Source organism: Acomys minous (genome assembly GCF_964271855.1).
Source record: "Acomys minous genome assembly, chromosome: 16".
NCBI lineage: Eukaryota > Metazoa > Chordata > Mammalia > Rodentia > Muridae > Acomys > Acomys minous.
In genome coordinates this window covers 41516183-41530788 of record NC_140498.1, presented here as the reverse complement: position 1 = coordinate 41530788, position 14606 = coordinate 41516183, and the positions used below count along the sequence as shown (strand labels likewise).

Here is a 14606-nt window from a genome sequence, read left to right as displayed (position 1 = left end):
AAGCTGTACAGAGAAACTCTGGAGTCTCTTGGCCAACAGACCGGCCTAGGCTGGGTTTTCAGTCCTAGTGTTCAGTTTGGCCAGAGAACAGGATGGCCAAACTTTCTGAAAAGTAAGCTTTCTGAAAAGTGAGCAAGAGAAAAATGAGCCAGATAGACAGCCAAATCTTTTTTTTTTTTATTGGGGGGAATGGGCCTCTAGGGGGTGGGCCTGGGGCCCTCACTGCACAGCTTGTTCGTTGGCACTGCCTCCAGAATCCTGTGGCTTCATCACATCTGGAAGCTCTGGAGGGCTGGAGAAGGGCTCAATGCGCAGGGCTTCAAAGGCATCATCTGTGGAAGGGAACAGAACAGTAGAAGATTCCCAATGTTTCCTTTACTTGGAAGGGTGTTTTTTCTGTAAGCACCCTTAAGGCCATGGGCCAGGCATGCTGGTACACGCCTTTAATCCCAACACTGGGGAGGCAGAGGCAGGCTGATTTCTGTGAGTTCGAGGCCAGCTGGTCTACAAAGCTAGGACAGCCAAGGATACACAGAGAAACTCTGTTGACTGACTTGGCAATGACATTTTATCTTCAGCCCCCAGAGGCCTAACTTTACCACCCATTCCATTAGATACTCTAGGGTTCAGCATCAACCAGTGTGGCCACCTGGCTTTTCTGTCACACTCCACCAAGATCTGAATTCCCTTGACACCAAACACCAAGATTAGTTTAATTCTCTTTGAAACAGTCTAAAAGCATCAGGTAGGCATTATGAATACATAAATGCAAGCAAAACCACTTCGGGGAAGGTTGTCATCTTTTGTTTCAGTTAGTCTGTGATTGTTGTTCAGTACCAAACCATTCTCTGCTTCAAGGCATCCTTTGCATTTTTGGGTTCTAAAGCTAGTTGCTGCTAGGTACTCACAGCCAAATTCAACTCACAGCCTAGCCCTGCTTTGGGAAAGTAAGATACTGCCTTTTTTTTTTCCAAGGCAGGCTCATGTACCCCAGAATAACGTGTCCCTACCTACCCACGTGCTGGGATTACAGGCATATATCTAGATTTTTAAAATGCATGCCAGGAATCACACCTTCAGCGCTTCAGGTCTGTCAGGCAAGTGATGCTTTACCAACTCAAAATCCATTTTGTTTTTAGCACCCACCATTGACTCAGTACAAAGCAAACAACCCGCGCTATTACCACCACCAATCTTTCTCAGGTGTTTGCACCCACCCAGAAATTCCTGACATGGCTCTCAATACTATTTATTCATATAAGTAGGGAACGAGGAGGGGAAGAGTTGAGACGGCTTCCAGGAAGTCCAGGATGCTGGCAAGCTGCCATGTAAGTGCTTGGACTCAGGTGCTTTGTAAGAGCAGCATGCACAATTAGCCATTCTGGTCACAAATGCCAGTGGTGCTGAAGCTGAACTGACCAAGTAGTGGTGTACATCTTTAATCTTGTACTTTGGAGACAGAGGCAGGCAGATCTCTGAGTTTGAGGACAGCCTGGTATACAGAGTGAGTTCCAGGACTACACAAAGAAACCCTGTCTCGAAAAACCAAAAGGTACAAATCTACAGTAATAGATTTCTTGCTTATTATTTCCCTCATTCCAGTTACTAGGCTGGATGTTGAGTGGGAGAGGGAGGGAAGGGAAGGCTTCTAATTAGGTCCAGAAACCTAGTGCTGTCAGATGCTTCCAAAAGTGCACCTGCAAATCCTGTCACAACACATTTCGTCTGCCAGAGGGATATGTCACCTCCATATCCAATGCCATTCCAGGAATCATGAAAACACAAGTCTCTGCCTTTAGCTTTGGTACAACTAAAAGTAATGTTAGCTTCCAGTGTTCTAGATTCTGCTCAGGAGAAAAGGGCTGACTTTTGAAGACAACACAACCTTTCCTTGAGATAAATTTTGTTTTCAGCTTCCAGCTCAAGCAGAGGGTAATCTGTCTGCCCCTCTTATCTTCACCAGCCCTCAATGTTACCTTGGGGCAGATTCTCGTATCGGCATTTGCAGCAGGCCCTCCTTGGAATGCCCTGTGGAGATGGGAATTCTGGGCCGGATAGGGGCAAGAGAGACAACTGGCTACACTTAAAGATATACCTTGCTGAATTGAGATTTACTTTATAAAAACTACCCTTATGTTTTTCGGGACAGGGTCACTGTGTTAGCCTTGGCTGTCCTGGACTTAACTTTGTAGACCAGGCTGGCCTTAGACTCAAAGCTAATCCACCTGCCTCTACCTCCTGAGTGCTGGGATTAAAGGCATGTGTCACCAAAACTGGCTTTGCTTATGTTTTCTTTCAAGACAGAAAAGATGCTTTTCTGGGCAGGAGAGATGCCTCTGCAGAGGTTAAGGGCACTGGATAGTCTTCCTAAGGTCCTGAGTTCAATTCCCAGCAACCACACAGAGGCTCACAACCATCTATGTGACCTGATGCCCTCTTCTGGTCTGGAGGTATACATGCAGGCAGAGCACTATATGCATTAACCCCCCCGCCCCCAAAAAAAACCCAACAACCGGGGCACTTTTCTATCATTGTCATCTTAAAATGTTTTATGTGTCTATGTGTACCATCTGTGTTATGTGGCTTGTGCCTATGAAGGTCAAAGGCATTGGATTTTCTGGAACTAGAGTTATAAACGGTTTTTTTGTTTGTTTTTAATGAATGGTTTTTAAGCTGCTATTTGGGTAACAGGAACTGAACCCAGGTCTTCTGCAAGAGCCAGTGGTTTGTGTGTGTGTTTTTTAAAAGATTTATTTATTACACATAGTGTTCTGCCTGCACGTACATCTGCATACAGGAAGAAGGAACCAGATTTCATGATAGGTGGCTGTGAGCCACCATGTGGTTGCTGGGAATTGAACTCAGGACCTTTGGAAGAGCAGAAAGTGCTCTTAACCGCTAAGCCATCTCTCTAGCTCAAGCCAGTATTCTTAATTGCTGAACATTCCTCCACATTTTCTTGCCCATCATATATACAGTCCCTGAGTCCATAGCTGGGGAAAAAAAAGCCTATGGCTCCTGTTTAAGTTCCCAAAGGCAAGCCGGGCATGGTGGCACACGCCTTTAATCCCAGCACTCGGGAGGCAGAGGCAGGTGGATCACTGTGAGTTCAAGGCCAGCCTGGTCTACAAAGCGAGTCCAGGACAGCCAAGGATACACAGAAACCCTGTCCCGGGGGTGGGGTGGGGGTGGGGGGGCAGGGGCAGGGGGGGCCGGGAAGTTCCCAAAGGCATCTCTTTTTTGGATTTGTTTTGAGACAGGGTTTCTGTGTATCTTTGGCTGTCCTGGAACTCCCTCTGTACACCTCTGGCATGGTATCTTGCTCTAGCAAGTAAGTTCCTTATAGCCTGCCTCTCATCCATAGCAGCCCATGTCTTGGCTTTCCCGTCTTCAACGTGAAGGCAATGCCCTGCCAGGACAACTGTGAAAAGATTAGGTGGAGCTGGGTGCAGTGGTTAAATTTTTTTAATCCCAACACTTGAGAGGCAGAACAAATAAATTCCAGGACAGCCAGGACTACATAGATGAAACCTGTCCAAAAAACAAACAGCCAGAAACAGGCATGGTGATGCACGCCTTTAATCCCAGCCCTCAAGGCAGAGGCAGATGGATCGCTGTGAATTTAAGGCCAGCCTCGTCTATAAAGGAGTCCAGGACAACCAAGACTACACAGAGAAACCCTGCCTCGAAAAACAGAAACAAAACCCAAACAAACAAAAACAAAAGCCAGGTGGGCATGGTGTCACATGCCTCTAATCCCAGCACTTGGAGGCAGAGGCAGGCGGATCACTGAGTTCACGGCCAGCCTGGTCTACAAAGTGAATCCAGCCAAGGCTACACAGAGAAACTCTGTCTCTAAAAACAACAAGAACAAGGAAAACCAAACAGCCCAAGCATGCCTTTGATCCTAGGCAGAGGCAGCTGGAAATCTGAGTTCAAGGCCAGCGTGGTCTACAGAGTGAGTTACAGGGCTATACAGAGAAAGCCTATCTCAAAAGAAATAAACCCAAACAAACAAAAAAGATGAGGTGGGACAGGGTGAAGTACTCAATAAATCCTATAAACGTGGCTGATATCAGGAACCTGCAAGTCATCTTTAATATCTACCATCTGTGTCTCAATTTTTAACAATTATTTTTCATGTGCATGGAAACCAGGGCTTCAAGGGCCCTGAACCTGGAATTAAAGTTCTGAGCTGTCATGGGGGTGCTAGGAATGGAAACCAAGTCCTCTGGGAGAGCAGCCAGTGAGTGCCTTAAATTACTGGACTATGTCTCCAGGCCCTATGCTTTGCTTTTTAATAAGGAAACAAATACCTCATGCTCTTTGTGGACTGGGAAAGCTTGGAGGAACTCTTTGGGTGTTACTAGACGGCAGCTGCCATCCAGGTTAGCCATCTTACCTGCTCGGAAGGCCAGGCCCACTGTGGCAGGGGCCTGTGGCCGTGCTGTCTGGCTAGTAAAGCCACACTCGCCCAGAGTTTTCCCGTCATCAAGGAGCTGGTCGTCCTGAAGAGAGAAGCAGGGTTTGGGGAAAGGTCCTAAAGGGCAGGTCCCAAAGAGAGCCCTGCTGCTCAGTAACTCTACTGGGGAGAGATGTCCCGAAGTACAAACACACATTCCAGAACTATAGCCAAGAATTTCCAAATCTGATGCCAGGTGGTGGTGGTGGTGCACTCCTTTAATCCCAGCACTCAGGAGGCAGAGGCAGGTGGATCTCTGTAAGTTGGAGGTCTACCAAGTGAGTCCAAGACAGCCAAGGCTACACAGAGAAACCTTGTCTTGAAAAACCAAATAACAAAACAAAACAAAACAGGCTGGAGCGATGACTCCCAGCAGTTAAAAGCTCTGGCTGAGAATCCCAAGTGTATTTTCTAGTGCTCATATAGATTGGCTCCCAGGTCCCTTTCCATAGGATGGATCTGATGCCTCCACAAACATCTGGACTGTGTGTGTTTGTGTGTGTGTGTGTGTGTGTGTGTGTGTGTGTGTGTGTGTGTGTAGAGAAGATGTCACACACAAACAGCTCAAAAGGGCTCTTTTTTGCCTTTTCTAAGTTCTCTAGGTAAATCTAACTCAAAGAGGTAGCTGAATTTTTCTACACATTATTTTGTTCTTGAATTTCTGATCCTCCTGCCTCTACCTCCCAACTGTGATTTCTGCCGAGTTTTCCCAGCCGGATGATCTAACCTAGGGCTCCATGCAGACAGACTATGCTACCACTTAATAGAGCTGCAGCCCTCACTTCTTTTAAGTTTTGTGTTTTCTTTTCTTTTGGTTTCTCTGTGTAGCCTTGGCTGTCCTGGACTTGCTTTGTAGACCTGGCTGGCCTCGAACTCACAGCGATCCACCTGCCTCTACCTCCCGACTGCTGCCACCACGCCTGACTGTGTTTTCTTTTTAAACCAACCTTAACCTTAAAATGGAAATTACTGGAATTCCCAACTCACAGGAAAGTCAGGAGTTTTAATAACCCATAGAGGCATAGAATGCAGTACAGGAAAAGCTCAGTGGGTATCAGAGAAAAGCTCTTTGGAGCCAGCCTCTAACTAGCGCAAAAGAAGCTCCTGTTTACGGCTGGAATTAGCGCAATGTGCTTAGGTGGCTGACCTTATGCTTCTGGGAAACCTGAGTCGAATTTGAGGCACGAGAATCCAACTCCACAGCCTGGCTTATTGAAAACTGGAACTGGCTTCTCAAGTAAAAAGTGTGCGTGAATGCTAGGTGGTTTTAGAACATCAGCAGACTTGCAAGGATAAACACTGTGGTTGGATGAATCTTGACCTATCTTGTAGACAGCACTCGCATTCATCGGGTTCCACCCCACCCTCTGGCAGTGGGATTCCGGTGGGCTCCCGGCAGGCCGAAGGCTAGGCACATGGTGGTGGCTTAGCCAGAAACAAACTCTGGCTCTGGCACGACCTTCGGCTGCATAAAATTACCGAGGCCTCGGTTTCCCCAACCGTTGAGCAAGGCCGCCTGGCAGGGCGGGGCGGGGCGGCCGGCTCGGGACCCGACGCCGCTCGCCCCTCCGCACGATCTGAGACCCCTTACTTAAAAGAGTCCTGCTTGGCCCCCCACGCGAGCAACCGCCACGCCCGCTCGTCGCACCTTGTACAGCCGCTGCTCGTCCGGCGGCCGCTTGAGGATGCCCTCGACGATGCGCTTCAGCTCGAACACGGTGCTCGACTCCTTGGCGTCCGTGAAGATGGTGGTCTTGTGGCGCCGGATCATGAGAAACACGTCCTGAGGATGGCGAGCCCGCGTCAATGCTAGCCCGCGGCCCCCGGGCCGGCCCCGGAGCCCCCGCCGCCCCCGGCCCCGCGCCCCTCCCCCCCGCGCCCGCTCACCATCCCGGCGGCTGCTTCTGGCTCGACGCGCCGGCGCGGCCGCGCTCCGCCCCTTCCCGGCAGTCAAAGCGCGGCCCGGCGTGCTCCGCGCGGCCCCGCCCGGCCCCGCCCCCCTTGTCTTCTCAGCCCCGCCCACACCGTCGCCGCCATCTTAAGCGATCCGGAAGCGGCTAGATGTGCTTGGCCGCCATCTCGGTGTCTTTGCTGTAGATGGGCAAAAGCTGAGGCCCTCACGGGTCTGTGGCACAAGCGACGTTTGAATTGGAACGTAGAGAGAGAGAGAGAGAGAGAATCAGAAAGAGCGATTCAAGCATATCTGCCATTTTTTTTTTTATAATGAGTGTTTTATCTGGATGTACGACTATGCACCAGTTGCATGCAGTGCTTGGGGTGGCCAGAAGAGGGCGTCAGGTACTCTGGAACTGCGACTACAGGCGGTTGTGAGCCCCCATGTGGATGTTAAATGGAACCTAGCTAGAGCTCCTGCGAGAGCAGCCAGTCCTCATAATCACTGAGACATCTCTCCAGCCCACCCTTATTTAAAGGGCAAGCTCACATAGGGTTGCGAGCGGGTAACTTAAAAGCCATTTTGAGGAGTTGTATAATTTTGGATTTTATCGCCACTGGGTGTTGCCCTCATCTCGCTTCAGGGTTGGGTCTGTTGGTTTGTTAAGTCCAATTCAGGCATGCTTATGTGGCCTCTTAGGAGCTAGAGAAGCTATTGTTTTTAGAGACTGGGGCTGTAGTTATTAGGGTCAATGCCTGGGTCTTGTCAACACCAGCTAGGTAGGCTTGCCTACCTAGTCCCAGTATATCAATTAAAAAGTGTTAATAGTAGCCGGGCGTGGTGCCCAGCACTCGGCAGGCAGAGGCAGGCGGATGCTGTGAGTTCGAGGTCAGCCTGATCCACCTCCGAAGTTCTGGGATTATAGAAGTGTAGCATTGTAATGCCCAGTTTTATGGGATACTGAAAATCTAATCTAAGCCTTTATGTATGCCAGGAAAGCACTCTAGCAACCGAACTCAGCCTTCTGAAGTAGTACTGTAGAGCCTCTCCAAGTGTTAGCCCTCATTTTCCATCTCCTAAGGTATGGCTAGTCATTGTTATTTGAGCCTGTCGGTAGTGGGGAACGCCTTTAGTCCCAGCACTCAGGAGGCAGAGGCAGGTGGGTTTCTGTGAGTTCGAGCCTGGTCTACGAATTGAATCCGGGACAGCCAAGGCTGCATGCACAGAGAAACCCTGTCTCGAAAAATCAAAAAAATAAGCTGGGCATGGTGTCACCAAAACAAAACAGAAAAACCAAAAAGCTTAAAAAAAATTTGTTATTTGAGCTAGTAGCCTCTGGCTTGCCAGGAACCCTCTGAAATCCCTTCCTTCACTGGCCCCTAACGCTCCCATCCTGTCAAGTAGCAGATGAGGCCTGTGGTGAGGCCGGTAGGTGTGGGTAGGCTGCAGCTCAGAGCTTCTGATAGCTTCAGCAGGAGCGTCACACCCTGCATCTGGTCTTGCTGTCAGTCAGACAAGGTGCCACAGACTGCACAGACCTGAGATCTGTGCCTTGCTAGCAGCATGCACCGACAGTCCAGGGATGGCCTGAGAGGCCAGGCAAGGCTGAGAAAGTCGGAAGACACCTGAAAAGCACTGGTCTACCACCCTGCCAGTTGTGACTGGGTCTCAGCTGTGACTTTGGGCACCATTTTTTCTCACTTGGCAAATAGGAAAACCAAGTCTTTGATGAAGCGGTGCAGAGAGCCTCCTCCCTCCCCTTACTCAGCTGCGTATCACAGGGTGTAGTGGAGCCAGGAGCTGACTGACCCCTGCTCTCTGCTTCTAGAGTCTCTCCTTGGCTGCCTGGTCATAACTAAGAAATCCCAGGCTCTCCGGACTGGGATCTACGGTTTGTATCAAGGCCATCCCAAGGCCCTGGGGCTGTTCACTCTCTTTCAGCGTTTCCTCATGCACTACGCGCGTAGGCTTCCTGGAGGATTGCTGGCCTGACCTGGGCAAGGATGATGGAGGCAGTGGAGAGAGGTGGGGACTGACGTACTCATGGTACATCCTGAGCGCAGTCAGTGTTTTCTCAGCAGGAGCTCCAGGGTCCGGTCACTGATGTGCACATGGCTATTTGTAGGTGGCCCTGCAATAATTATGCAGCATCCCAAGCACCCTCATCCCTTACCACCCCACCAAAGGTACGCCAGCTCTCTATATAGATGACTGTGCTCAGCCTCCCCGGGCAGGAAAAGCCACCTTGAGCTCTTCTTCCACACAGCCTCTTTCATGGGGCCAGGGGTCATCTAGTGCAGCTCCGTGGATCCACAGCACATCAGATAAGCCAGGGGAAAGGAGGAAGGTGGGGAGGGAGCAGACGCACCCAGGCCTTTGCTCATCTTCCACCACATTTCCCGTCTCCTCGTTGTTAACTCCTAAGAGATGGCTTTGAAATTCTCTGACTCTCAGCCGGGCATGATGGTGCACACCTTTAATCCCAGCACTTGGGAGGCAGAGGCAGGTGGATTGCTGTGAGTTTGAGGCCAGCCTGGTCTACAAAGCGAGTCCAGGACAGTCAAGGCAACACAGAGAAACCCTGTTTGAAAAAACAAAAACGAAAACAAAAAAACCCCCAAACAAACAAACAAAAAAAGAAATTCTCTGGCAGCCTGACACTGTAGGAGCTGACCTCCATCGACTGAGGTTAGTAGTCTTAGGCTTCCTGAACCTGGGATGTCACACACAGAAGGCGAGCCTATTTTCCCTCTGGCATGCCTCCATCACAATTGGGCAAAATCTATATATACTAGATTTTATGACCATGTAACAAATCGCCACCGAGGTAGCAGCTTAAAACAACATAAATTTATTGAAACTCTGTGGATCAAAAGCTTGGGTGGCGCAGTTGGGTCCTCTGTTGGGTGCTTAACCAGCATGAAGGCAAGAGATTAGAAGATGGGGGTGACGTCACGGCAGACCTGGTGTTCACGGCTGGCTGTGGGTGCCTTGCGGTCCTCACGATGCCTGGCCCCTAGACATTCAAAACCAGCAAAGGAGATGTCGCGGCTGTTTAGTCCTTCTTAGGCTTTCAATCTGTCTGACTTCCTCCAGCAAACAAAGGGCACGCCGGCCAGATGAGCCACCAGCAGGCCTGCCCATCTTTAAAGGTGAAGGAAGTAAATTCTAGCCAAAAGGAGGGGGCAGAAGTGTAAATGCGTGGGACTCACAGAAAAATCCCTCAGTGACAGAATATGAGCCTCAAAGGAGGAGAGGAGGCGGGGGTGTCAGGGGTGTGGGGGGTGTGGTGTGTGTGTGTGTGGTGGACTCTTAGCTTTTCAGCTTCATGTAAGAAAGCAGAAGAGTTCAAGATGGGCCAGGAAGCTCTGGATTCGTCTTCTCAAACCCCACCAACATCAGAGGTTCAGGCGGGCCTGGATCCAAGGACTATACTTGGCCACGTTGGTATAGACACCTGGACGGTTGGGCAGGGCACAGCCCTTGCCCCAGCTCACTACCCCCACCAGGACCCAGCGGCCGGACTCCATACAGGTCAGGGGCCCTCCAGAGTCTCCCTGCAGGAAAAAAGGTGAGCTTAGGCCTTCTTTCGAGGCCACTTTCCTAGTTCCAGTTCCCCGGGGTAGCGGCTTTAGGTTAGAGGTCTGCAACCTCCCGGGTCCTGGGTTCTAGGGCGGTTAGGCAGCTAGGGAACCAATTCCAGAGGCTGTGGGTTAGCGAGACACACCTGGCAGGCATCCTTGTGGCCCCTGCGGTAGCCAGCACAGACGTTCCCTGGTAGTACTATGCGCTCATCCTGGGGCACATTGGCACCCAGGTGGTAGAGGCGGTCACAGGCTCGAGAGTCCATCAGTGGCACCCTCACTCCTTGCAAGGGTCGCCCCTCTGGGAGTGGTACTGAGGGAAGAGGAAGAGATCTGAGAATCAGGTGAGTGGACAGTTTGAAGTGGGGCTCAGTGGGAAAAGGCGAGTGGGAGGGTCTGACTTGTAAACCAGGACTCCTTGAATCTGAGTAGATGGGAGGTTTGGGCTTCCATGGTGCTGGGTCCCATACTGGGACTGTGATAGGCCAGGACTCGCAGTCAGATGGAGGAAAAAGGGGTGCCCCGATGTACCCACAGTCTGACTATATGTTTTACCGCCTGGGCTGAGGCTACCCCAGCCAGTGACCCAGCATGGAGACCCTGGTGGTGGATGGGAGCCTGGTGCAGGCAGGCAGACAGGCTGGATGCGGGCACTCAGGGACACTGGGTGACGCAGCTGCAGCAGTGCCAGATCACCGCGGGCCTCATCCTCAGAGTAGTCAGGCGGCAGCAGCACCCGCCGCACGGGAACCAAGAGCTCGTGGGATGATGTCATGCCCAGACTCAATGCTCCCAGGAGCACACTGTACTCTGATGGCACTACCCGTCTGTAGAGTAAACATACGGGCCGCTGGCAATACCTGGACCGTGGGGCCTCCAGAAGCCGGCACCGCCCACACCCCCCAGGCAGCACCTGCGCTTTCCCTCAGGCCTTGTTTTTCCTGGAGCTGGAGTGAGCACTGACCTAGGGAAGCAGTGAGCTGCTGTCAACACCCACTGGGGTGCAATGAGCGACCCTCCACAGATGTGGGCTCTACGGTGCTGGATGCTTGCTTGCCATGGCCACTCTCCATCCCGAGCATCCCGGCCCCCAACGATCCGACTGGACATGCGGGGCTGCCCACAGGCTATGATGGGAAAAGTTGGCAGTGAGGGTTGGCTGCGACTTGGGGTCTAGGAAGGGGGGACAGGGCCAACCTGAGGAGGAAGCGGGTTTTCAGGCTTCCTTACCTGCACACTCCTGCATCCCGGCTCCTGCAGGAGGAAACAGGCAAGGCGCTAGATTAGGGATTTGGTGCCAGGTAACAGAGCCTGGGTCAGAGATTAGGTAGGAGGTAGGACATATTTGTTACACTGACCTCATGCCAAGCTTGCATGCCATTGGCAGCCTCCATCACCCTCCCCCAGAGCGCTGGGAGGAGGGAGTGGAATTTAGGCACTACCTACCTACAGCATACTCAGATTTGGAGAGTCTTTCAAGGTCGGTGCCAGAGAGACTCCGTGCCTTGGAGTAAAGATCAGATGCCCCGTGGTGCTCTGGGAGAGGCGAGGTAGGCAGCTCCATGGAAGCACCCTGGCCCTGACGCTCACTCACCCAGCACTAAGAGGAGCAGGAGCTGGAGGCGAGCAGCATCTTTCATTCTCCCTTCAGGTCTGGCCTGGGTGCAGGTAGCACTTCTCAGGTCTTGGTCTCTGGTCTGGAGGCGGCAAGGGGCAGAGAGGAGCCCGTCCCAACCAGCCCTGTACCTCCATGGCTGTTTTGTCTGCCATTACTTTCTGCGTGGTCCTGGAGCTATTCCTGCAGCCCAGACTCTACCCCTCTACCTCTGCCTTAGACTCCATGTAACCAACCTGACCAAACATGCCTAACTTCTGAGATCTGGGCACCTTAGGCCTCAGTAGGAAACCCTGGAGCCTCACCCTCTGGTCCCCAACAGTGATTCTTAGCAGCCCTTGGGCCCAGCTCTCACCCTTGAAGCCTGGGTCTTCTCTCTGATGACTGGGGCCAGGGGAGAGCCTGGGGGCTTAAAAGACAGAGGGGGGTGGAGGCCCCAGTAATTAACAAGGCCAAGGCGGAGCCGTGGCCTCACCTGAACAGCCTCAAACAAAGATGCTTTGAGCAGAACTTAAGAGGTGCAGGAAAAGGATACCAGGTGCTGAGAAGGGGCATGGGGCGGGCCTCGGGGGAGCTGCGGTTAGGCCAGGAAGCTCCAGAAGATGCCTGGCAGCTCATCTCTAAACCCGATCCTGCTGCCTTGTGAAATCTGCTCGCTGGAGCTTCCGAGCTTTATTGTTCTGATCAGTAATTCCAGCTCAACCAGGCTAACTGGCCCCACAAGGAGGCTCAGACCCCGGACCCACACCCTAGACCTCAGGCCTGCAGCCGACTGCACACAGAGCCCAACCTGGCCAGTCCCTTCTAAATCCCAGCCTGTATGAGCTTGGAGTAGAGAACAGCCAGTTTCAAGCTGCTACAACCCTTTGGCCACAGCAGCACTCTGCACTACACTGGGGAACAGTGTGCTCTTTGGTTTGGGGGTAGCCAGGATAGAGCAAAGAACACAGTACTGACCTGATGCCTATGCCTTGCCTTTGGATCTGTAAAACTATGAGATAAGAAACCTCTCTTATTTATAAAGTTAACCTGTTTCTGGTATTTTGTTATAGTCATGAAAAGCCAATAAAGGAGGGAGTACATTCATTCTAAGACAGTTTCCATTGAGTAGAACCGGGCTTAATACAGAGCTGGCACTAAAGAACTGGGAGTAAGAGGAAAAGGGTGAGCAAGACCACAGGCTGAAGGCAAGGCGGAGATATAGAGAAAAGGACACTGTTGTAGCTCAGTGCTTGAGTGTGTGGGGGAAGCCAGCCTTCAGCCTTGGCTTCTGCTCAAAGACCAAATTTAAAACCCACATTTGAGAGCCAGGAGAGCCAGGAAAGCCAGCACTCGGTAGGCAGAGGCAGGTGGATTGCTGTGATTTCAAGGCCAGCCTGGTCTACAAAGTGAGCCCAGGGCAGCCAAGGCTACACAGAAAACCCTGTCTCGAGAAAGCAAACAAATAAAATGTGACTAAGATGACAGAGCGCTTCCCTCCATACATGCACAAGACCACGCATTTTAGCATTTTAACCCGGGGTGACATGAACTGAGTGTGGTGGCACACACCCATAGTCCAGCACTTTCAGCGACGGAGTCAGGAGGATCACAAGATCAAGATAATCCTTGGCCACATAGCAGGTCTGACGTCAGCCTGGGATACATGAGACCTTGTCTCCAAAAAACAAAACCCTCGTATTTGCTGGGGGTGGATAACTCAGCGGTAGAGCGCTCTCTTATTTGAGGCCCTAGATTTGACCCCCAGCACGAGAGAGAGAGAGAGAGAGAGAGAGAGAGAGAGAGAGAGAGAGAAGAAAAGAGAAGAGAAGAGAAGAGAAGGGAGGGAGGAGGGAGGGAGGGAGGGCGGGGTGGTGATGGTGGTACCGATCCACTGGCTCACCTCTCTGGAGTTTGGCTTTGGCGTATCCTCCCTCCAATGCTGAGCCCTCAGTGGAGTTACTCAACTTCCTGCACACCCCACTTTTCTCATCTATAAAGCCGGCCACTTGGCTGTTATGAAGATTAGCTGGGTGAACCGTGCAGAGCCTGGAGCAGGGCCAGGCATGTGGCAAATCCTATAAAAGTGCAGGAGGAGCGGAAGACGAGTGTGCCCATCCTCCTCCAGCCTCTGGGATCTTCTGTGGCTCCAGGTCTGGCTGCCCCTAGACGGTGAAGCGGTGTCCGGGGCTCTTAAAAAGGTTAATAAGGACTAGTAGGGTTGGGAGCGACCTGAGAGCATACGGTCACCTATGGGGTCATGGACCAAACTTTGCAAGTTAGGTGGGCGTGCCATCTGGCACAGGGCCTGAAAGCTGCAGCCTGGAGTGACGGGGCAAAACTGGAGGACACCGAGACGTGAGATACACCGAGCAAGGAGATGAGTTCTCTCTCTCTGAGAATTTGGTTCAGTTGAGGGAAAAGCCTCCAGCTGTTTGAATGTTGGACGTCTGAACCTCAGAGAAGGAAGCGCATACCCTCAAACCCTACCCAAGTGGAGGCGCAGACGGTGTGCTGAGCCCGTCTCCCTGTCCAACTCAGTCTTCCGGTTACCACTGCGCTGAGAAACAGCACCGCATGTCCTCAACAAGCCACATGCAGCTAAGGCCTGATCCCACGGTGAGGCACGTGGGCCACGGTGAGACCAGGAGCACGTGGTGCTGGTGTGACGGCGAACACTCAGGTGTGGGCTGTGGTTAGGAGTTCTGCCCGTCACTCCCCGGCCCCAGGCTCGGCAGTCTTAGAGCAGTCTGGAGGCATCATCAGTCTATAGTATCGTTCGTGTTGCACTAACAGGAGAGAGGGTCTGCGGCAGGGCAGAGAAACAGAGAAAATTAAAGGGACAAGGTAAGGACATGGTGGTCCTGTCCCTGAAGCCTGGTTCACATCTCTGGTCTGCCAGAGGTCAAGAATGCCACCGATTAGCTGGGTGGTGGCGGCACACGCCTTTTAGTCCCCGCACTAGGGAGGCAGAGGCAGGGGGATCTCTTGAGTTTGCGGCCAGGCTAGTCTACAGAGTGAGTTCCAGCCATGGTCACACAGAGAAATCCTGTCACTGGAAACAAGAACAAA

The 14606-nt window shown here is 51.9% G+C and overlaps 2 protein-coding genes across 3 annotated transcripts; both read right to left on the bottom strand.

Annotated features, from left to right (window-relative positions):
- Positions 1-155: 155 nt before the first annotated feature.
- Positions 156-6447, bottom strand: ELOB (elongin B). Its single transcript, XM_084763408.1, has 4 exons — positions 6350-6447; positions 6111-6245; positions 4403-4508; positions 156-332 (listed from the first exon to the last, which is right to left on the bottom strand). Exons 1-4 carry the CDS (start codon positions 6350-6352, stop codon positions 220-222), a joined length of 357 nt encoding a protein of 118 aa, XP_084619534.1. The 5' UTR covers positions 6353-6447; the 3' UTR covers positions 156-219.
- Positions 6448-8954: 2507 nt separating this feature from the next.
- PRSS33 (serine protease 33) lies at positions 8955-11951 on the bottom strand. Of its 2 annotated transcripts, XM_084762247.1 has the most exons (7): positions 11911-11951; positions 11535-11637; positions 11171-11194; positions 10905-11067; positions 10496-10767; positions 10084-10253; positions 8955-9913 (listed from the first exon to the last, which is right to left on the bottom strand). In XM_084762247.1, the coding sequence occupies exons 2-7, from the start codon at positions 11578-11580 to the stop codon at positions 9755-9757; spliced, it is 834 nt and encodes a 277-aa protein (XP_084618373.1). In that variant the 5' UTR covers positions 11581-11637; positions 11911-11951; the 3' UTR covers positions 8955-9754. The 2 variants fall into 2 exon arrangements, with proteins under 2 accessions (XP_084618373.1, XP_084618374.1); XM_084762248.1 differs by lacking the exons at positions 11171-11194; positions 11911-11951 and having other exon boundaries at positions 10905-11137.
- Between the last annotated feature and the right edge of the window lie 2655 nt (positions 11952-14606).